The 25,293-nt window shown below is 41.3% G+C and overlaps 1 protein-coding gene across 1 annotated transcript; it reads right to left on the reverse strand.

Moving 5' to 3' along the window:
• Positions 1 to 1,158: 1,158 nt before the first annotated feature.
• On the reverse strand, positions 1,159 to 17,623 carry LOC137916682 (protocadherin-9-like; the record flags this gene model as incomplete). Its single annotated transcript, XM_068759651.1, has 2 exons — positions 1,159 to 1,532; positions 17,401 to 17,623. Coding segments are annotated over 2 exons (597 nt in total), but the record flags the coding sequence as incomplete, so codon positions are not given.
• Positions 17,624 to 25,293: the final 7,670 nt, after the last annotated feature.

Consider the following 25,293-nt stretch of genomic DNA (forward strand, 5'->3'; position numbering starts at 1 on the left):
TCTCATGAGATCGTTAAAACAAAAAGCACTCTCTAAGTAGAGCTCTCATGTATAGTTTACGTCAGACATTAATTTCCATAAGAGCTAAACCTCTTGTAGTGGTTCCCCTCGCTCAAGTGCCCGTCCATGTAAACAACTTGAGGGGTAAGGATTATATGTGATATACACATGGAGCCTGTCTGATTGTCAGGACAGAGTAGAGCTCGAGAAAATAGATATGTGGAAGTGGTTCCAGTGTCAGGATGCGTCGCAAGCCAATCAGAATGTGTCAAGAATGTGCATTTGGTCATTGTGACTCTGTGGTACGGTGGCCAAGTCAACTGTTTTCCTGACTTAGCGACAGGTCACAGCGCTGAGAGTCAGTGGAACACAATGTCATTTTAAATGCTGCATCACAGCTTTCTCCACCAGTGGCAGAGCTCAATGGGGAGCAGAGGTAAAGGCCATTCTATCAGGATTAGGGGTAAAGGTGTATATGTGTGTGTGTATGAGTGTATGGACTGGATCAATTCCTACCACAATATCTAGCTCCACTACTGGGAGATGGTTTCAATCAAGTCTAAACAGCAGCAGCAGCAAATGAAAAGCTTAAATATGCTAGAATTCTTTTTTTTTTTTCAGCCTATGCCAGACAAAAATATATGTAGAACACACCATTCATATGTATTTACAGTACTGTACATTAAGACAGACCATTTCATTTGATAGTCAAAAGTTTTTATGCCTTCTGATAGGGCCTGACTGGCTGTCTGTTTAGATATGCCAATGGATGGCACAAGAGCACTGATCACAAACGTTCAAATTCAAGAGGTCACTTCACGGAACGTGACTCTGTTAACTACGACGATACTTAGCAACTGCTAAAGTAGCAATTTCCATCAGTGCTCCCTTTTGGTCAGTTCTAATTTTATTATTCGATATTTTGCACGAGTAAATGAGTGAGTGCACCAATTAGCTTTGTGAAATTTGTAATAAATACGCTAATAAATAAAAAATTTAAGGAGAAGATGACAAAAAGCTTGTGTTCATGCCAGTGATTAAATGAGTCACAGCCTATTATTAACTACAAAATGGGCATTGGCTTTAACATGTGGACAGCCTGTTTCTCCTTCTGAACTCGGTGTATCTCTAGTGCACCAATTGGATGCCGATATGCATTCACAGGTAAATTTCTCTTTTTGGAGTGTGGGCAGGAGGGGAGGAGGTGGGAGGGAACTCAGAGGCTACGCTCAGGGGCATCTCCTCGAGGGGACAGTCCTGACTGGCGTCATGACCGCTGTTGGAATAGGCACTACGGGAGGGCGGAAGGTGCGGTCGGTGCTCCTCGCCGCCCAGCCTAGCGCTCCCATTTGCCAGGCGTCCCAGGCTCCCCCTCTCCTGGTAAGGCACAAAGGTGGAGAGTTTTGGAGGGTTCCTGGTCTTGCGCACGGGGGAGGGATGCCCAGGCATCCAGCAGGCGTCTGAATGTCCCAGTTCGCTGCACTCAGTTGTGCAGTTTCCGGTCATCGCCACGTCAGGGAGGGAGCGGATATCTGTGGGTGTGAGTGAACGAAAGGCACCATCAGAGAGCTTGAAAGTAATCTGAATCCATCACTTAACAACCTTTTGGATTTGAATAATTTGGGTGATTCTGCAAAGAGTTTAACTTTCACCACAACTACTAATGATTAAAAAATAAGATTTTTGTAATTATTTTCAATAGACTTGCATTCAGAAATTGTAATCAACACTGACAGATGTGGTCTGCAGACTAAAAGCATCAAACAGTCAAAGAAAAGTCTGAAAGGCATTTCTGAACAGAAATTGTGTCATTTTAAACACCCCGTGAAACCAACATCCCCCACCCACCCCCTTGACGTCTTTGCAGCTGTTGCTAAGCAGTCTGCAGCAGTTGCTATGTAGCTGTTGCTATGCACTGTGCAATGAGCGCTACTGTGTGTGTGTGTGTAGGTGTGTGTAATCCTTGATGTGATACACTCAGGAGATGGCTTGCTGTGTCTGTGTCACTTAGAAGTATCCAACAGCCGTTTGTCTGACATGCTTTTAATATATCACTAAGCATTCAATGGTATTGTGCTGATTTCCTATTGCTTCAAAGGGCTTTATGTTGTTGTTGGTTTTTCTCAGTCAAACATATTTAAACATCACAAAAATAAATATACAATGTTGAAAATATAGAAAGATGCCTCCAGACACGTAGACATGCAGTGTTTGATTACCAAGAGAATAGCTGTGTCCCTGTGAGCAAAACCATTGTAGAAACAGATATTGATTGGCAGTGCTAAAATGAGTTCTCTGCCCTTGATTATCTTTCATTTCCTTTTCAGAGTCCCAAATTAAATAAATGGGTCCATGACCCAGTGACCTGATTTTAATGTATAAACCACAAGTGCTTCAAAAGAAGTTTGCTTCAGCGATTGCTCAAGAGCACATTGGGTTTCTGCAAAGCCACATTTGCTTCACAGAATTGTGCAGCTGGCAGCAAACGCATTTGTTAAGCGGCCCACCTGTTGACAAGCGAAAACGTGCAGGCCGGATTTAATGGAAGCACCAGTCAATTTATCTTTGTTATCTTTTCAGACTGTGCCCAGGACAGCCAAATCAATGTGTTTTAAGGCCAGAGCAGGCAACTAAGATCTACGACACTGCGGTGACACCCACATGTAAACTTTTGATTGCTGTGATAGATGCATTACTGTAATGCCTCATAGCTGTCCATGCCATTAAAGAACGAGTCCGTCACTGATGCTCTTGTCTTGCTTTCTGGCTATAGGACAGAGTGTGAAAGAGAGCAAATGTATTCATTGAGGATGTGGAGAGCTCGGAGCAACACTCGAGGACAGAAAGATGTTGCTGCACGAATTAGAGGCTCATAGCGAGGCTTCGCAGCTGATAGTAAAAGTGCTAGTTTGACGCTAAGCCAATGAGACATACCATCAGTATTGTATTCATTACCAGTGGCAAGATAATTATCCCATGCTGAGACCGGAAATACTGCATCTGGCCCACCAAGGCTTCGATCAATCAAAAACCAAAGTAAGAGATCAAGTGGAATGACTAAACAAGGGTTTTGTTCTCCATCTCTTTAGGTGTAAAAAATGCATTTCTCATGTGTAATCTATAAACAATTGTTCCATTGTTTATGAAACAATCAATAGCATAAGCTATTGTTACTTTTAATCTCATTGTTCCAGTAATGCTAAATAGCTAAATGTTTCGGCAATGATCGGCCCTTTTCATACTTAATTGTGTCATTATGCTAAAGCAACATACTCTTCTCCCTTTTTTTGGTTTTGCTAGTCCATGTTTACATGCCGGTGATTCTTTTCAAATGAACGAACGACATTTTTTATGCCTGATTTAGAGAGAAGAAACGGGGTTTGGGAGAAAAGGCGTGCGTGTCCGCCGCCTCATGCATGATGATGATTTGAGGTTCATTTTCTCTGCGCCACTGAGAGCGTTGTCTGCATGCATCACTGCAGTGAAATGGGCCCTCGCTGCAAGAGATGTTCACGGCGAGAGAGTCGGGAAGAGGTTTGAGGAGCATGCTCCCAAGCGCAAGCAAAGTCGCGTCGGCGTCTACTCCAAAAGGATTTCACACTTGATTTAACCGTCTGCTCAGCTTCCAGGAGGTTTATGCCACACCAGGCATCTGTATAAAATGTGGAATGGCTCCATATCTAAAAAATCTGTGCTCAAGGAAAAAAAAAAGTTAATCTACCTAGGTTTTATAAAACAATTTGCCACATTTAGCCATATTATTTTCTTTAAGAATTAGAAATGACCATTACTCTCAAACCTGTGAAGGAGCAACGATATTATGAATACATGCACAGAGATCTCAGTCAGCCATAAAAAAAGCTGCATCATTTATCTGTGAACCGATTGCCACGTCCTCAAAAACTCCCAGGCCAGTAATTAACTTAAGGTCGACTGTTTAATAAAACAACACTGTGCACCAGTGAAGAAAGTGAGAGAATTAAAGCACATTTGAAACCACACTTATCATCATCAAGAGCCATAAAATCAGAAATGACATCTGAACGCATCATCTAGCTTGTGTCAAGTCACATGTTATGGCGAGATGATGACATTACCTTGAATGCTGGTGTTTCTTCTAAATTTTAAATGCATTTATTTTAAGTCACTTTGACACCTTGTCTGTTCTTGAATGAAGTCGAGGTCTATATTCAACCACAGCCTGTCACGCTTGTTCCTAAACGCTGTCATTAGCATTCTGAAGAGCATGTCATTTCCACTCACATGTCAGCTCAAAACACATTTTCAACATGTAATAATAATGGTAAACTGCTCATTGTGTGGTTGCCTGAGTGTTATCAGTATCATCACTGGCCTTTCTGTTGTGCTCAAAAATATCTCGAGGAAAAGGAAGAAAATAAAATCGATATTTATGATTAAATGTTTTATTGTGTAGCATTCACTGTGGCTATTAGCCATCTGCTGTGTAGTGCCCACTACAGCAGTGCTCCGTACACAAAAACACACTTTCTAAATTTGACTGAGATGATCGTTGTTTGAAATTTGAAAAGGACAGGATGATGGGGTGGAGTCACAGGAAAGGGCTTGGCAGGAAATTTGTAGTTTTCTATCGGGTCAACCCTGTTTTCTCCAGCACTTTTACTAGAAATAAATCTGCTCAGTGTCTTTGACAAACCCCTTGAGAGTTTATAGTCTTGTATGTCATGGTTGGAGAGCCAAGGTGGACAAAGGAGGACAGACGGGCCAACCACAGCACTATTATGCCAGAGGCTGCAAGAGAATTTAGAGCTTCCGATTTAATTTTGAACAGCAATGACATGTCTTGCTTTCTGAACAGAAGTCTTTCCCACTTGACTCAGAGATAACTTGCACCTTTGGCTTTCCTTCTCTATACTGGGTCACTCCCATCGGCTTGCTTAAAGCAATTTCATGAAAAAAAAAAAAAGAGAGAAAACATAATTTCCACCTACGCTCTCACATGAGCGACTTGTGAGCCTTCTCGACCTCCGCCGCCACCTCCATCGAAGTAGCGACATACACTCCACAGTGCAGCTACAAAGTGGGGGCACACGCACAGCTTAACCTCCCGGCTGACAGATGCATGTGAGGGGTGGGTTTGCATGCTGCTTGCATCAGGGTGCCAGTGGGAGGTGTCCGGCGTCTGAGGCAGGCTTCCTCATTGTCTGATCCCCTGCCCACGGGCATGGGGGAAGCTGCCTCTTCCTGAGATTTCACACTGCTCCTCTCTGTTTGATTGCAAATGCTGCCTCTACCCACCGGCTGCTTTCCAGCGTGTGTGCCGCACCGCTATGATCGATGGCGAACAAATATGAGAGTCCCACAGCTCAGAGAGGGATGGTGGGGGGAAAACAGCTACTATATTGTTTGAGAGTGTGTGTGTGAGTGATATTAATGGTATATGTGTGGTGCCTGTAAACAATTTATGTGGCGTATGACTAAACTATTCCCCCCCTCAAAAAAAAAAAAGACAAAAAAAAAAATACGGAAATACTTCAGACGTGAGAAGACGGCACCTGGTGCTGGTTATAAGTATAATAACTGGGTGTGAATATACTCTGATTGTCATACCCCGTGAAAAAGAAAACACAAAAACAGGGTTTTGTATTTCTTTTGCGATGACATGTCTTGTTATTCAGGTGCTCTGAACAGTTTCTCCCCGTAAGCAGAAGCTACTAAAAACAGTATTGTTTTTCTCCGGAGGGTTGCATTTTTTTTAAGAGAGGAAAACTTGCTGGAAAACATTATGTTTGTGCACAAACATAATGTTTGACACGCACGTGTTCCTTGCTCATTGTAATGGAATACAAAATAACAATGGTAGCGTTTTGAACGTCAGACGCACGAGATTGCATCCCACAATCAGAATAATATAGAATATAAAGAAGGCAGAAGGAAAGGGGGTGTATGGGTGATGCACATCCATGCTGCTGCAACACAATGGTGTCTTCCTGTAGATGGCAGGTATGCATTTACTCCTCAGGACTCACAACAGCATGCCTTTGTTTCATTTTCTCGCGAGAGCGTTACTTTACATAGCACCAAAACATCTATGCCTCCGTTGAAAAGTACATGTAAATGATTAAACTGTGTCTAAAACCGCTGAACCTTTGTCATTTAAGCTGTGTGCAGCATCCCAAATGTTACCGACACCGTCGAAACCCAAAGGAATCCCTCATTTTAGTCAACATAATGTTTCAACCAATGTTGCTAAGATGTGCAGGACAGGCTCAGACGGAGGAAACAAGTTAGTGAACACAACCAAACCCTATAGTGGAAGGATGATTTAGTGAAATCAAATGGTTTGCTTCTCTGTCAAATGGTTTACACAAGGTGATGCAACGACGTGCGGCGGCATTGAAGTCTGAGGCGCACATGTCAAAGTGAAAGATTCAGCGAGGCCTGAGTTCTCGGCTCCGTCTCCTCACTGACAGAGGCTTGATGAGTGGACGTGTCAGCGGGAGGCACGTCAGGAAAAGACGTGGCGGATGGTTCAGTGGTACATTTCCTGTCAGTTCTCCCCTTAGCCACCATTTTGTCTAAGAGTTCCTTTATTTGAAGACTGCCTTTCATATCGCTGCGTTTGACAAAGCCTTAGCGCGCCAATCGAGGAATTGATATACAGTGCGAAATGTCAAACAGTACTAAGGTGTTGTCAGGCTGTGTCACACGCGGGGCATCTTCAGATAAAGCAGACCCGAAACATCAAGGGAGGAGACATCTAAACGATGCTGTAATGTCGCTTTTGTAAGTTATATAATTGCTTGTTTGCTGGTGCGCAGAGGTTGTTTGTGAAATCCTTCTAAAGGGAGCGAGCCTCCAACAATATATTTGCCTCCGCAGCCAATTACTGACTGGAAATTGCATTCTGAATAACATAATATTGATTTGCAGCAGTTGTCAATGGTAAAAACACAAATAAATAATTTATTGCAAACATAAGCCACTCAGGTCTCTGCTTATTATACAGCCATCAAAGGCCCACTTCCATAAGTTTCCAGGCTATTTTGCCACTGACTTGGTTGAAACAGCACCACGGTCAATAAATGTTTCAACAAGGTAACACAAATTGAAGACAAGGTCTCCTGATAATCTTCTTATCCATTTACATTAAGGCAAAACATTATTGACCAAATTCCCACAGTTGCCCGAGTAGACATGGGAAGGAAAAAAGATGGTCTCCCCGTTTTGTCTAAATCTTTTATAAGAGCAGTCAGTTTGGATAATAAACATGATTACTCGATATGCTGGATTCAATCTCGTATTCATGCAGAGAAAGAGAGCTTTGGGGACTCAGAGGACCATGTGTAAGTTGTGTTTGAGATGCATTAGTCAGACTTCAGTGCCTAAATTTATAAATTTGCATTTGTTCTTTAGGCCAGAGCAGGTATTTTATTAATAGTGTTCATTTAAATCCGTAATGCTGGTTGCTCCAGAGTTATGTAGATGATGGTTAGGATTAAAACACGACCTTTTACAAAGAAATAACTTATTTATATGTTTAGTATAATACTAATAATGTTAAGCACAACATGCATGGACTTTATTACTTGCCTACCATATGTAGGGTAATGATATATAAGTTTAATAATGCCAATAATCATTTAAACATTTGCTCTGTCTCGGGTTAGCGCTGTAGCCTCACAGAAAGAACGTACTGGGTTCGTATATTTGTATTCGTTTGTGTGTTCTACGCATGGGTTTTCTCTGGGTTCTCTGGTTTCCTCCCACCTCCAAAACCATGCAATTTAGGTCGATTGACTGTATGTGCACAAATGGTTGTCTGAATCTGTGCGGTGGCGACACGTCCGAGGTGTACCCGGCCTCTCGCCCATAGCAAGCTGAGATAGGCTCCAGGGACTCTCGTGACATGCAAAGAGGAAAAGTGGAAATGGGTGGATGGATGGGTTTACTTAAGAACTGATTCGATGTTATAATCATATCGTACATGTGCAATATGATAACCTATTTCCTCCAGTACCTTTTGAAACACTCGTCTCCTCTTTCTCCATGATTCCGTCATTCCTGAAATAAAAAACCTCACATTTGCTTTTCGGATTTCTGTGTATTATTATTAGGTAGGCTGAAGGAAAATGGACTAAAGCCTTGTGGTGCACAGAACATTGTGACTAGACACTCAATTGGCTGATTCTGTATGTATTTTTTTAAAACTTATTTTGCCACAAAGCATAGCTCTGTTATTAATTATACGCAAGGTCAAGGATGAAGAAGGCAGGGTATTAATCAGTTTGACTAATGGTTTGGTTAATGCTAGTGTAAAGAGTACATTTCTCGCTGAACTACTCGACTGACTCCGCTTGACTCTGATCTGCTGTGAATGGTATTGTAAACAGGAAACAGAAAACGGTCTGGTGTAAATTAGTGAGGGGAATAAACACCATAAGAGAGACAGTATAGAGACCGAAAGACACAATGGTGCTGAGAAAAGTCACCTTTTTGTGAACTGCTTTAACAGGTAATATTGTCATGATAATTATCAGACCTTTTTATCATCCAATCCTTCTCTGATTACTGCGTGACATTTACAAGAAGAGTCACTTATCTATTCCTGTCTCACTCCGACACGCTCACTCTTCCTCTTGTCTGAATGCCGCTTTCTTGGTCACTTGCCTTTGAACCTTTTTTATTTTGCTGCTTTGAGCATTCACATTTGCACTCTATGGCTCTTTCTCTCACCATGGCAGCTCTCCATGGTCTCATATCAGCAGATAGACGATAATTCATTTCAAAGAAAACATTCAGTGTACAGTGTTCCTTTAACGGAACGTATATGGAAGCACTCAGGCTTTTTCCACCTCTTTCAATGTGTTATTGCTTTGTTTTTACTTTATTTGTCCACGTCTTTTAACAGTGCCCATTCAACCTATTACAAATCTCACTTCCCTTCATCAGAAAACCATTGTTGCTTTCATATGGATAAGGTAAGAAATGGGAAAAAAAAAAAAAACACTGCTTAATGCGGCTGCAACTGCAATTTAATTTTCATATATAAATGCAAAAATCAGTCTTCCTTATGTGATCTTCAGCTCTAATTGTCAAAGAGGGAATTATTTCCCTCCGAGGATTAGCTCCTGAGGCTAATTCATATGCATCACTTTCATGCTCACTATCTTTCACTCATTGATCTTATTGACATGAAAAAAGGATGTCTTCCATGATCCATTTGCTGTTTTACCTCCCCTTTCGATCAAGATGTTATCTCTTTTCTAATTTTGCCTTTGATCTCCGTGATCCCTTAACTTGAGAAAGATAGCATTAGTCTTTAATTAGCAGACACCTGCACAGTCAAGGTAGAAGACAGCCATTGAGGAAAACAGCTCTGAAATAAAATTTATAGTGACATATTCTGCACATCTCCGCAGCCTTGTCGATGGCTGCGGTTGCTGCAATAACACTTTTATCATTTAATCATATCCTCAAACCAGAAACCAAATGATCTGCTTCAGGCTGAAACAGAGTACTAATGCAGTCTGGATGCAGTCCAGGTAAAAATGCAAATATCAGCACAAGTGATAAATAGATAAAGGTGATACAATGTAATGCACACAGATTTGGATGGTGCAGCGGCATTCAAAAGTAGGGACAAACATCAACATAATCTCACAAAATCCAATCTTTAGAATCATGTCAGCAGTCAACGCAGCGACTAAATAACGGCCCTGGAGAGACAAAGCTTTATTTGACCATTTACCGTAGATAGAGAGTTGCTGCATGACTAGAAATTCACCAGGAAAGTCAGCATACTAACCCAGTCAGATGGAAAGCTCTGCTCCCACAATGCCCAGAACAGTAGGGCTATGAATTTGGAAAAGGACAAATCAAATTTATGACATGATGAAATATGAAAATTGCCTTTTGTGGAGCAGAGAGGCAACAGCAGCAATTTCCTAAATGCTGCTTTATCCGTATTTTCACTGTCAGATGATTGCTCTTCTGACCAGCTTTGATTAAGGGAAATGAAAACATCAAAAAAATAAAATAAAAGTTTGTGTCCAAGGATACTGATGCCGACCGTTGCTGGAAAAAACTCAATTTGTGCTAAAATGGGTTGGCCACAATGTGTATCACAAGTAAATGGGAGCAAATTAATATGAATTAAGGAAGAGTGGCATTCACAAACTTCATTTCTGATAATGTTGAAATAAGTCTAAAATAACTACATTAAATATATTAACCTTTAACACCTGTGTTGACCATATATATGAGATAATATGTGAAATTAAATGTGCAGGAGACCCTGGAATACATATTTTGGTTCATTTAATGTAGCCCATACCTCCACTTTAGTGCAGCTGTATGAATTAGAGGGGCCTTAAAGTAGCACCATAAATGTTTTATCACATTAATATAACATAAATGAACAGGGCATGTACTACATTGTGAGATAATGAAATTAAAATTTAATCAACTGATGGGTAAACTGGGTCAGGCAGCAAAGTCTAGGTCTGTGTGTGACCTTGAGTGTGAATGGCATGGTATTATTAATGAAAATGTTTTCATATTCACTTGGCTTTTGTTTCAAAAACGAGGTGAGAGCTAGGATGGGATTTTCAAGTGTGAATGATTCAGTAATTTAAAGAGCAGGAAATCAAAACGATGATGGAAAAAAAAGATACAAAAATGCACATTGGGAGTAAGTATCGCTGTTGCTTTTTTTTTTTTTAAGAGGCTCCACTCACCATCTGTTTTTCAGTCCCTGTGGTGGCTGTTTGATGGGTGCCTCATCTCCTGGCTTGAAACTGTTGCAAAGTTGACTGCTCATCAAGATGAGTGACAAGTGTCGGGCCTTTACATCAAGATCATCGGAGAGGGAGCTACCCATAGGGCAAGCGAAGAAAAATGCTGCATGAATATTGCAAAAATATATATGTTTTTTTCTAGAGGTTTCATACATCTCCCACATGAAGATGTGCCCTGGGATATTTCAACATTACTTGAACATAAATGCTGAGTTCTGCCATGGTGAGCCAGAAAAGGAGATTACACACAGGCAGAAAGCTACTTTAGATTGAGACAGCCGTCTGAAAATCCAGTCTGAAGCATAGTTCATATACTGTGCAAAACAGCTAATGCTCATTAAAAAAAAATCAAATGCAACTGTATCTTTTAACCCAAATTAAAAAGTCAATTAAACCTGTGAAACCAGTGTAAAAATTGCAACACGACTGCTTTAGGTTAAATACGCCTTTGGTGGTTCATATCTGTTACAGGTTTCCAATAAACCCAAATAGGCTCTCTAATTACACATGAGATGCTGCAGCAATCCATCACCGAAACAAGATACACCGTCATGCACAATTCTGTCTGAATTACTTCACTTTTGGCTGGAAAACAAGAGTATTTAGGGAGAGCGTTTGCCAGAAAAGAAGTTTTAAAGTACGCTTTGAAAGTCAGTATATATATAAAAAAAAATTGGCTCTAGTGAAGCAGGCATTAAGATTGAATCATAATAAAAAAAAACTAGTAAGGGCATTCAGATTGTTTCTGAAATAGGCCAGCAAAATGTTAGTTAAGCCATTTGGAAGGCATAAGATTGTACTATATTTAGTCATGAGGTTCTTGTTAGCTTAAGCCATGTAGGCCAATGAATGCATGATACACCATGTTAACATAAAATTGCAAAATTAGGAATTGATCCAATCGGCAAGAGGATATTTCCATTTGTTAAAAGACTGAAATGTAAAAAAATGTACTTTACACTCATGGAAGATTGTAGAATAGAAAATAATCACCTCTGCTGAATATCGTCCTATTTGAATGTGTAAAGTCGAGTGCATTCTGAGATCTCTTGAACTGACAGTGTCAATGCATAATGGGGAAGTGATTTCTTTCCTCCGTACCTCAAAAGGAAATATGGAATGCATGTAAGACACATACAGTTCAATTCCAGTCTCAAGTGTTATCCATCAATGAAGGGCAGGACACTCGTTAGAGCGAGGTTCAGCAGCTCTCTGTCCTCATCATACCATGATGGAGGGGCGACCCCAAGGGCCTTTCTCTTGATGCCAGCCAGGGCTGCCTGGAATGGCAAAGGTTGAAGAGCATTTGTCCCCAAGCCAGCATCCCCTCCCCAATGCACAACACTCTACCTGGTCTGCGCATCACATCAGGCGTGAGACTGGGTAAGCACCACTGAGAGCAACAGAGCTCCACCACCACTTTCTATTTCTGCAACTCTGGGTCCCATGGACCTGCCAGTGGACACTCAGCTAAAAGGAGCATCTCTTACAGCCCTGAATTACAGCGGGGTAATAAAGATTTTTTTTTTCTCCATGTCTTTACAAACTTCCAAAGCTTGTGTATATACACACACCTCCACCTCCAAAGTGATGCTTCAGCATGCTGTTGCCCAGAAGTGTGGGAAGTGTAGGCAGCATGCTATCCAATTTTTGCCTAACTACTGAGAAGCATCCACTTTTGTTAGTGTAATACACGAGGACATCTAAAGCTTAGGGATGCTGGCTTAGGCATACCGGCTCACTCATTCATTTTACAAGCTTAGTGATAAAACCGGGTATTTTTTTTCTGTGGCAGCCTGGTGTTAAAAGCTCTATTTATGGAACCTAATGTGCACTTATATGTGCTTCTTTCTGTGCATAATTCAAGATATTTATTTGAATTTAAATTCATTCCATTATTGTGGCAGATCAAAAGATTGATTTATAACAAAAAAAGTAGCTTTATAAAGTAATTTATTGTTTTCAACAGACTTGAACAGATTTACATTTACATTCTGCTGTATTTGCGACTAGTCCTAAGTGCTGTCTGCAACATTTATTTCCCACCACCAGGGGGATTATTGCTGTGTTCTGTTCTCAATCTCCAAATAATTAGAAAGACTATTCCACCCCCAACAACTCAAGCACAAAAAAGCCCAACGCATAAAAACGGCTTTTATAAAAAGGCAATACAGACACAGTCAAGTTAGAGATTAAAAATTAGATTAACGCGATTAAACAACACAACTAAATATGACTGCAATTGATTAATCACAATTAACGCAGTAATTTGCCATCCCTAATATCATACTTAATAAGACCAGACCCCAGCTCTGATAAAACATTGCATAATCACTGATCTTACCAATGTCTTCTAGACAGCTGGACACAATGATGAAGCTTCAAAGAAATCACTTCTATGTGCAAAAGAAGGTTGCGTTAAAAATGAATGCAAGCAGTAGATTTTCTGAGACAATGGGACTTCTCTTTCAATCTGGAATTCACATGTGCCTGCAATCTCTGGAGCATAATAATATGCCCAAAAGAAAATAAGCCAATTCCTTCCATTGCTGCAGTTAATGGTCTGAGCTATGATACATGTCCTTTCTCTTCCTGTTCAAAGGTCTGGCCTGCCTGCAGCCATTTGACACACACTATATAATGTGTGTCATTAAAGCATGGGATGAGTGTGTGCAGGTCTTATTGTTAGTGACTACATGAGCAAAAGAACATTTTCAAATTCTAATTGGATGAAGGGAAATCCAGACACATTTGAAGCTGTGACACACCATCAATTCCTCTTTGGATTCAGCATGCATTGTCCCATAAAGCCATTTGCAAAGGGCTACAGTTAACTGTTGTCAGTGGTACCAAAGACTAATCCGGGTTACAGAGTTTAATTCTGCTCCAGTTAGGCTCTTCCAGTGACCTATTTGCTCCAAAATGAAATTATAAACAATTGAGGGACAATGAACAGCGGCAGCTAATGTGAGCATAGCATAATGCCTGTGTGAGAATGCGCTTGGGATTATAAGCGTATTACTTCTGACAACTTGCCTCAGGGGACCACTTGTAAGGATGTTTTTTCTAATACAGAGGCTTCCAGAAAAATGCCAACTCCCCCTGTTGACCTGTCCCTTCTTGGGTGGTGGCAGCTGCAGCAGTGGCTGACACAGGCCACTATACCAGTTCAGGCTTGCATGATCTCACGCCACTCAATACTTCTATCAGGCAGGGAGTCTGACAAGACACAATGACATCTGACTGAGAAAATCCATTTCTCTGCATCAGCACGCTATACTGGCACCTGGGCAGGGGCCCAAGCTGGCACGGGGGAAAAAAAAAACAAGCCCCATTAGGCTGACGTCCCATCTCTCTATCTGCACACCATTTTCCTCAATATATTTTTGTTTTGTTTAGAATGTTCCCCTTGCTCTGGTTTACACACAAACCGGGCAGTTACATTGACGCAGCAATGGCCAAATCACTGGTACGCTGAATGATACGGATATGGCAAGTAGTGAAAGCAGAGGGAAATCTCTGACGGGAGTTCAAAAAGGAAATTAAAAAAAAAAATACAATGCTACATGCATGATCTGAGAGATCTAAGGCAGGGAAATCAGACCGCATTACTAAAGAACCTCATGCAAATGCCATTTATTCCATTTTATCTCACACTTCTCAATAGACCATATGGTTGTGAGTCTGCACAGAGAAAGATACGGTAAGACCCCATGCTGGGAAACCGGCAACATCAAAATTCCTCTGTCTGTCGTTTGAATAGTGTGTGTATGTGTGCGTGTGTGCGTGTGTGTGAGCCTTCAATCCACCGGTGTCCTATCAGCGCTAACCCTCATATCAAAGCCAAAAGGCCTCGCCACCGATCCGTAGAACAGCGATTATCATCTCATTTGAACTGGATGTGATGGATATGCATGTGTTGAATGGCTCCAGAGTTAAATTAGGGCACAGTGAAGGGCTTTGTTTGATAAAGATGGAAAATTGCTTCTGAAAAAAAAAGCTGGCATGTTGGCCATGTTTCGTAAATACTCGTATTCGTACTTACACGTTCTGAACAGTTTAAGCTTTCAAAAAGGGCTCATTATGACAGGAGTGCCAGACAGTCGGAGCGCAGCTGTTACGCAGTCGCAAGGTCAAAATAGCAGCATGTTCAATTTCAGACGTACGGCAATGTTACCATGACTCAGCAATTTCTGCACTTGCCCTCCCCCACAGCTTTAATAGTAAAAACAAACTCATCATTCAGGCTGAACCACTTCTAAGAAGACCGATTAACGTCCTCTGACAAACAAAAAATTAAGTTACAGGGTAGTAACTAGTGAGCTGTTAAGAAATGATGGAGCTAAGTGATTATGATGAGAGTCTTTCTTGTACAATAGCACTGCAATCAAAATGATTAAGATTGATGGGTTGGTTTTGTGCAGTATGAATGCAGGTGCACACACAAAAACAGTTTGTATCCAAAATATAATTATTTCGGGCACTTCCCAGAAGTCGCAACCATGGTTGAAGGTTCGAACGTAGGTCGCCAGGTAAATTAAAAACCTTTCCGAATGTGCTCAGCACTCCTTTCTCGACAATGGCGAAATACGATTCCTGCATTGCTTCCGACGCTGCACCAAAACTGCCTGTCTAAACCAGCAGATCGCCTCTTCCGGGTTGGGGTGAGTTGGAACCTCACGTACAGCGCCATAAGTGTCTTGTGATCTTGTTCATGACACCGTCCGATGCAGTAAAGGTTTGGCTGATTTCATTACAACAACAGAATTGATGTCACTGTCATTCATTCAAAAGGCAGATATGCAACTGTCAAAGTTCAATTCGTATGACAAAACGCATATCCCTGTCAATATATTCAAGGCCCACTCATGCTGCGGCTGACAGTCTGGGGATCATATATTCTGTTTTATCCAACTTAAATAGAGTGACACATGATGCTCACCTCCCATTTTTTTTTTGCCTGTCAGTCATCTTTACCACAATGAATAAAGCCCCGCACCAGAACAACCCGTCACACTGTCACTCAAAGGCTTTAAAAAAAGATTTCAAGTCACCGTTCAGGTGCAGCCGGCAAGGAATTCCTCTGTCTTCTTTGATTTTTCCATCTAATCCTTCATTTTGTGTGGGCTCTTTGTTACCTCCCTGAAGGTGGAAATCACATTTTAATTAGGTCTATCCTTGGTTAGCGGTTCATCTTCACATCTCCCTGTCCTATGCGCTCTTCCTATGGGCTTTGCTTCCTTGTCAGAGAGTCTCAGTCCCCGCTCTCCCTGTCACAATCTAACATATTTGCCATCTTGTGCCATCTTTTCAGTCTTTAACAGATCCATCTCCTCTAACAATCTTGCTCTCCCACTACTGACAACAAAGAGCACGCTGTCTGACAAAACCTGTTTTCTGCGGATGCCAAAAAAATGCACAATGAAAAGTCACAACAATAGAAAAAGGGGGAAAAAAACAGATATTACATCTATTACAAATCCTGAGTGCAGAGAGCAAATGGAAATAGTCAGCTGTTGGCTCTTGGGTGGTTGCATAGAAAATGAACAAATCGATTCACTAAATGAGATACTATGTACTCTAGTAACTTACTGCTATAGGGCCGTAGGGAACCGCAGTACTGAACTGCATCATTGGCATGATTTTCAGATAATATCACAAATCTTTTCTGCACGCCTTTGATCCTTAGATTATGATGTCATTAACTAAAATGAACCAAAAAAAAAGGCGACGGAGAAGAATATACTCACTACTGACACAGTATTCATTCATAGGATGCAATGCATCACAACATTAAGACAGCTATTCTAAAAATAGAAGCATGTCATCTGAATTTTGGTAGGTCGTGACAGTGAGACATTTTCGTCTTTCATTCTGCAACATTTGTCAGTTCCATTGACATAACGTTCATCTGTATGTAATGGTGCGGCAATGATATGCAAGTATAACACTAAGGTTGTAGGTGAACAGCAAATTGTCACTGTAAATGCACCATGGAAATCTCCTTAAGCGTCTTAGAAGACAAGGATTGGCTGATGTTTGGAACCTTAGGAGAGTAAAAAAGTACTCTAAAATGCACAGTTCAGAGGAAAGCAGCCACATCCTTGACTTTTTTTTTTATGCTGAGACCACGAGTGTTCTGGCCTTGGATTGATTACTGTGCCTAGAAATTATGGTTCCTGCACACCTAAGCTGCAGTGCAACATGGGCCCAGTGCACCAAGGAGATGTTTTCTGTAAACACAGCGATGTCTGCACAGATGTCATGGCTCAGATTTATTTAGAGGGCAAATGCTCCATTAGTTTGGGCTTTTTAATTAGCACACTTGTAAGAGAGGGTCATTTAGAATGCCTGACAGAAGACCTGCTGATGCCACATGCACGCACACACACACAGCACAGATCTGCTTAAAAACCAATAACATCTCACACAGTCATCAGCAAACACAGCACGTCAACATCTCGGCTGCCACAACATATCAACTGTAAAATGGCAAAAACAAATCTCCCCAAAATTCCTCTGCCGGCACCACCACACTCACTAAGAGACTGTATTAGCGGCATTTACATTTAAATGCATATTCATAGAGAACACAACAGAACTGAGGGGCTTGTCACCGTACCGTTTTCAGGGTGCTCGGTTTCTCCAATGCTGCCATCTGGAGTGGTTCTTTCGTAGTGGTCCTCCGGCAGGGTCAGCGGCCCGATGCGAGGACCAGACGATGACTTGCTGCTGGGAGTCTCGGATTCCTCCAAGCCGCTGTCATAGTAGCTGTGCTGTGAGGCATCCTGCAGGTCCTGCACAGGGTTGGTGGTGGTGGAGAAGGTCACTCGCCGGTGGGGGTGCTAAAAAAACAGAGAGGCAACAAATCCACATCTTCAGCACGGCGGGGCGTTCCGTTTTTGTTTAACTGTGCCATAGAGACATTCTGCAGGTTTGTGCAACTGTTCAAAGTCCCCATATTTAAAACTACTGTATGGATTTCACTGGTCTCATAAAGTTCACTCTTCAAAAGTCAGAAAATAGTATTAAATATTAAACACTCTTAAATATTAAATAGTCATTTGCCGTCTTATTATGCTGAAGATTATATAAGGTAGAAACATATCGCCAGAGAGAGAGGTTATGGACCTCAATAATAAGAGCTGACAAATTATGCAGAAATTGCTTAAATTGAGACAAAAAAAATATTAAATATTGCATAATAAATCACACAATGAAACATGAATATGGGTTCTGTGTTAAAATACGCTGTATGATACTGTTCTGTATTTGTAAGAAATAATTAATTTGCATTTGTGTACAGTCCACAATGAATAAGAGGATTGAGACTCTGCTGCATAAAAAAAAAAAAAAAACTCCTATTTTTAATTCTTATGGTAACATACAACTCTCGCTGAAGTCTAAATAGTTTTTTACAGATCCAGGGCAGAAAATGTAAAGACATGTTTTTATTAATGGTTTATCCTATCAGGAACTCCAGATGGACGCAGCTCAGAGTATGGAGCAAACAGCAATGCCACGTCACTTTAACAATTACACCCGGAGCACGCAGTCAGATAGAAACGGCGTCTGTACGTAGATACAGAACGAAACTCTCATGCACGTGGAATATGTATACGACTGTGTGGCTATCGAAGCATACAATACAAACAGGAGTCAGAGGGAGTCATGCAGATTGAGAACATTCAATGTGTTATTATGAGTCAGACAAAATTTTCATTTTCCGAATCTAGCGCTGCCAGACAATGGCAATGATTGGTGCACTAATCAGTCGCCGCAGCTTGCTCCTTTCCTTTCTCCATATTTGAATATTTCCCTTTTTCCACAGCTTTTGATGTTTAACTGTGTGGAAAGCTGGACAATGTCTCTGCATAAGAGGAATCCTAATCTAAATAAGACTAACAATAACAAAAAACTCAATGGTGGAACTATAGCTTGTGGCAGTCAGCAGCATTTGGAATACATTAGCAGATCTCCTTTCACTATATTATATTCTGATGAGATCTGATATACGCACGAGAAGAATAAATGAATGAGTGAAAACACAGACAAAATCTTAAATTTGATATCTTGAAGTGGAGCGTAGCGGTACAATAAATGATTCAACATCACACCCTTTATCAAATTGAATGGCTTGTAAATACAGTTAGGAGACCATTAAATGTCCTCCTCCAAAGATCAGTTTACTAATGGATACTTACCACCGATCCACAACAGAAAGATGACTCCTTTCAGAGCAAATGCAGAAACACCCCCACCCCCCACTCCCACACGTGATCGCCCCTCGTAAAAGTCGGGAAAGCACTGATACAGCAGAACAGGCCTGCCTCTGCTGCACCAGCCAGGCCAGATCAATACCACAGTCCTGTGCTTTTCACCATTCGACCACCTTTCTGGCAAACAAGCCCTCGCTCAAAAATCATTTGAAGCATCAGCCTTTTAGTCCACATACATTAGATATTGAGAAATGCTTTTAGAGCTTAGGTAAGTGCTATCAGCGCTGAGGCCATAATGATGTTAGTGTTCGCGAACGTTTCCAGAAACCTGTTCATTTTCCCATCATTTCAACCAGTTGCATTTCTCTCTGCACTGAGGCATCCCTTCTTCTGCCTTCTATGTAATGATTATAACCCTAACCATTATAACCATTATTTGAGTTCCCCGCCTACATCACAATGCATCAATAATTTAGACATGAAGTATAATGGAATTTCCCCTTGCAGAAATAAAAAAAGGGCATATCTTAGCCAAGAAATCCAAAAAGCTCATAAGATATCTTTGACAGAACTTATTTATATTTTTACACAACAAAATTATGTCTGTGTGGGATGTGAATGCTTGTGTTGTAAAAGTGAATGCAAGTGTAATTAATGTGTGGTTTTAATTATACTTTCAAATGTGCACCTCTTCTAAACTATATGTTGTGCAGAAACTGTACAATTAAGAGTAGACTTCATTGTTATTCATATATTTACATACATAGATTGTTCTGATTCCAGTTCTGAGGTTGCCGGGATACATTCTATGGAAATAGACCGTAGTTAATTCATACTTAACATTAAATCCCAGTGCTGAACTGCTTCAACATGCAAGATAATTGTGCTTTCGTCTACATGATATTTATAAGTACCAGGCTGGCGCAGACAAATTACATATTTCATTGGTGCATTCTTAAAATATAATCGGAGGTCGCTGAGGCTCGACAATTATTTAAATGTGTGTTGTTTAGTTGTTTAAATATGGATTCTTGCTTAAACTTCTCCTCAAGGCACCACTCCAGAGCGTCAGCAGGTTTCCTGGGTATGATAACTAGCTAAGGCTGCAGAGATGGGAAATAGATTCTCCTTTCAGTCAGAGCACAAATCCTTTGCCAGGCCTTGGGGGTTGCAGGGATGCTGCAAGACGGAAGGATGGAAGGGGAGGCTGAGCAAGGAGTGGGGAGTTGGTCAGGCAGACACGGGCAGCACTCTGGCTTGAGGGGACAAGCAGAGGGATTACATTCTGGGAGACTGGAGGCGGGAGAGTGGGATAGTTTGGGTATAGTGGTTGGAGTAAGAAGCGATGGGGTTGAGAATAAAAGAAGGGACATTTATGATGACATCTGAATTCATAACCCCATTTAGATTGGGCAAAAATGGCCTCATTCATACCCCTATTACTGTATTACAGTCCCAAAGAGCATGGAAATAAGCAGAAGGATTCTGTGTTCTTCAGGGGACCAAGACACATTTTTCATCACCAAGAAGAGTAATGATTCATTTCTAGGTAGAAATGTAACTCGGTGCAACCTCTTTCTGAAGCGGTGCTAGAATCCTGCAAACTGCTACGCTGACACGAGGCAGCCATTCATCGCGCATGCCTATTCCAAGCCTGCCAGACATCTTTTATTTGTGTTTCACTCTCTGCTTTATTAATGCTTCTCCTATGTAGATTTCCTGCATTACTTTTCTGCACTTACTCCGTGGCTTTGAAAATTGAAAGGTTACACTGCCAACTACTGTCTGAATATACATACTACTGTGTTTTTAACCGTTGTTGGGATAAATGTGTAAAGAGAACTTTCCAAAAACGTGTGAATTCATGACTGCTTTTAAAATTCAAAGGGAAATGTGTCCGTTTTTAACAAACATGTCTTGTATATGAACATAGTTCTATACTGAAATGCGAGATATAGCGATACCTTTGTGCATTGCAGTCATAGGAAAGGTCTGTAAATCAGATTCTTTGCACAATGAAGCTAGTGGGTTGACTGTGATCAATATATCCTTCTCTAAGTGGACAATGAAACCAGGACACTGGAAGCTTTAAATATAATATCCAACTGGGCGAGGCGTTCTGGGCACAGAGAGGAGAAAAGGTAAACCAATAGTTGTTTGATGTGCTGCTATTTGAAGTTGCTATGTAAGCTGAGTGCGCTTGATGGAATCATAATCATCACTATAATTTGTTCTCCCTCCAACTGATTTGTACCAGTCAATAAAATAAAGGTGCACATATACAGCATACATTTAGTAGGGTGGAGTTTGAACTTCTGCTTCTGAAGCACGTCACAGATTTTGATTAAAGCAGGAGCATCAGGACTAAGGAACGGAGAAAAGCGATGCCTGAAAGAAGCGTGTTTTTTATATTGAGACTGGCAGACCACATCTGATTTTGCATATTAAGACATCAAACTGTAAAAGTAATTGAACAAAAACAGATTTAATAAATTTTCGTGGGTGGCTTGACGTCTAATTTAAACATTGGATTTCACATCATCCTTTGCATCAGCCGCAAACTGACACATAACTGTGATGTCGTGTCCAGAGACCCATTAGCCCACGTTGTGTTTGCAAGTGTTGGGGACAAAAAAAATAAATACATCAGTCACCGCTGCTGCTAATGTTGTCTGCTGTGATGGAGGGCTTTGCGCTGAGACAAGATATTGCTATGGTGTTTAGAGCGAGAGGATACATCTCCATTATTCACCCAGCCTGCAGCTTCCTGTTTTGCGTCTGTATCTGAAAAAGATGCACCACAACTCGGTTTGTGAATTGGCTCATGCCTATGTTGTTTCCACACCAACGGACACAGACGGGCTATCGCTGATAGTTATATCTAATCACTTGCGAGTAATAGCCTGGACAATCTGTCCTAAAGATGGGATATGAAGTAAAAAAATAATAATAAAAAGATAATGCATTTTGCCTGCAGCTTGAAAAAGGACCACAACAAATCCCTGATGGGGCAGCTGACCCGATTCCTGCTCCTTCTGGAGCTACCTGACACCTCAACCCCCATCAGGTGAACTGTCATCCAGCCAAGCCTCAGCAGAGTGCAGAGGGATACTGGTACTCATGTAGATGAGAAAGCTCTTCCATCTTCTCTGCCATTTCTCAGACTTCCAGTGAGTTAGACTAATAGTTTGAATGAGTTTCCTATGCTTTTAACTTTCTGTTTTGATGGATCTATGCTTGAACATTTGGTGATCACGGTGGCAACTGTGTTGTCTGTATAGTTTGTCACAATAATTCCCCGGTGTTCCGTATTTCGAGCTAGCAGCTTGGTGGCTGCTACATATGGTGGAAGCAGATATACTCGTATAGCGGCAGCAGGATATTAACATATAGCAAAGCACGTTTAATCAATGTAACTCAAAGGTTATTATTGTTATTCACATAATCAACCGGCACGCTGGTGATTCTTTTTCATAAGTTACCTCATGATATGTGAATTTTTAATGATGGTGTAGCCTTTAATATCTGCACTGAGATTTAACGCCTGAGAAAGTATCCACTGTTTAAGGAATTAACCTCCACATTTTAATGCAGAGTAGTCGATGCTTCATTTATGACACTTCAACTGCGTCTTCATTTAAGCCGCTCACACAGCTTGCCACATCACAGTGAGAAATTGCATCCTTTTTTTATTTTTATTAATTCATTCTAAAAAAAAAGAAAAAAAGAAAAACCCAATAATTCATTTCTTCCGATGACAAATAACAGCATGTGCTAGACTTCTGTAATAAATCTTCTCTGTAAATCTTCCCTTCTGTGTGTCATTCCTTTGAAGACAAAATATTATTTTTCCATAAGAAGAAATAATCAGACCATGAACCCAATGCTGTATTTAAAAAGAACATCGTGTTGCTTGCCACGTCCAATGGGTATTGTCACAGTTCGATTTCAATATGTATTTATTTGTATTTCTATTACACAGAGGTAGTATTTAAGGTGAGTCACCGTGGCGGTGAGACATGCAGAATATTAATAATTTTAGATCAGACCACAAAGGATGATGATGATAATGACCGAATACAATCTATCGAAATATACTTGTTGTGTTGTACAAGTACTGAAATTTCTACAGGAGAGTAGAAAAGAAAAGTGTTAAAATTGGACTCTTGAGATAAAAAAAAAAAAGAATGCACGCTTCACACAGCCAGCAGTGGAGAGCGAACCTTGTATATGTTTTTTGCATTCAATGTAGAGTTTTCGTGGAATACAGTCCTCTATCTAAACTGTGAGAGACCTATGTGGATGCGTTTATCAATCGCAAGTTGAGGTATGTTTGAAGTGAAGTTGAGCTGGAAGCTAGGCCTCGCCTATTGAATCACGGTTATGTCTCTCAGATATTATGAAATGGGTTTTCTGCCCATGTTAAAGGAGACGGCTGATGTCTCGGTGCCCCTGTGATATGAAAAATTCAATTTAAAAGGATGAGAGAAAGAATAGTGCACGGCCTATTTTCATCCCCCCCCCCCCCCCCCCCCCCCCCCCCCCCCCCCCACACACACACACACAGATATGAGAAAGATGTTCTGTTGTGGAGGGAATTATGCCAATCGTACTGCAGAGGAATTCCTTCATAATTCAATTCAATTTCTTCTAAATCCCAATGGCGAGCTCCTCTGGCATAGGGGGGTGAGGGGGGGGGGGGGACAGAGACAAAGAGGGAGGGCGAGAGACTGAGATGGAAGAAGAAGAGATAAAGATTGAGACTCAATGCAGGAAAGAGACAGAGAACAGCCAGACTTAGTGAAAGCTAAGAGGAGGAGGCATACGTATGTGAATTGCCGCAAAGGTGTTTCAGTCACAATGAATGTTGATCAATGTGGCATTCGTGTATAGCTAAATATTTTCTTACCTCCCTGATGTGGATAAATGTTAGTAAACTAGTATCACACAGTGGCTAAGTGTGGTAAACCGCTAGTATTTGTATTTGATCTCTTCCCCCTGGTGTTGCTTTTGCAACACTGGCAATAAAATGTGCATGTAAACTCTTTGATGACAGTTTGAGAGTTCCCTGAATGTAGGACCAAGAATTTCCATTTAGTTGCAGCATCTGTGAGTACATCCTGGCTCTGCCGTGCATGAATCAATGAGCTCCTGCCTTTGAAAGCACGGGAAAAATGAGCTGCACCAACAAATATGACAATGAAGAAGTGCACCTCTCAGTGTATCCAGCGAGCATAAAACCATAATGACCAAAGCAGTTGCGAAGGAAATGCATATGGAACTGTTTTTATTTTCCATTTCACTATTATGTCCTCCATTCTCATTCCATCTACTGCTCTTCTCGCTGTTGCAATGAGCACACACCCACACACACACACACACACACAGTTGTTTTTGTAGGTGCAATAGCTCCAAGGCAAGCAGCATGGAATTGGAGTCTTCAAAGAGTCTTGGATTATCAAAGAGACACAGCTACCAGAAAACTAGGGGACACGCAGGAGAGGGGGGGGGGGGGGGGGGAGGGAGGAACATAAGTGAGAGATGGGAGGGGGGGGGGTGGTGGGTGCGGAGGAGTCAGCATGGGTTTGGGTGGATATGAAGTGATCAGACAGGGGGGAGGGGTGGGTGGAAGGGGGGAGTGGAAGTTCTTTTGTTCATGTACTGTAAATGGAGGAAGAAATCAGGCTGGAGTGGATGCAGTAAAAAAAAAAGCAAAGAGAAACCTTAATGGTCTTGATAGGCTTGATTGATTGTGTGCTCTTCACTCTCTGTGTTACCACCTCTGGATTGTTGTGTTTCTTTTGCTGGAGCATTTCCTTTCAGTGGCCTTGAAATGCCATAATGTTGTCAAAGTGAAACCAAGTATTACCGCAGCAGGGAATATGGCTGCCACGTCTGACGACAAACCTGACTCCTCGCGCCACTCTATTTGACAGGATGCCGGAGTATTGGTGTGAATGCATCACCCTTTGACAAAAAGCTCCCTGTCAGCCCCTCTGTCCCACAATGAGCTATGAATGCCCCCCCCCCCCCATTACATGAAGACCTCTCACTATAGAACACATTTCAAGTCAGTGTAAAACTGATTCTGGTCGGTTCACTGCTGCCTGCTGCAGGGCATCATCCAACAATGATCCTGTCTCACTGGTACAGCAGCCACACATAAACCTCCCACCTTCAATGACCTGCTTCAAAACGAATTCAGCTCATTTACTGTGTGATGAGAGCGTAAAATGCTCCTAACACGCAACGTCCAAAACAAATCACAGTCACGAAAGCAATCTTCCCCGATGTGC

This window comes from Brachionichthys hirsutus, unplaced genomic scaffold (genome assembly GCF_040956055.1).
Source record: "Brachionichthys hirsutus isolate HB-005 unplaced genomic scaffold, CSIRO-AGI_Bhir_v1 contig_928, whole genome shotgun sequence".
Classification (NCBI taxonomy): Eukaryota; Metazoa; Chordata; class Actinopteri; order Lophiiformes; family Brachionichthyidae; genus Brachionichthys; species Brachionichthys hirsutus.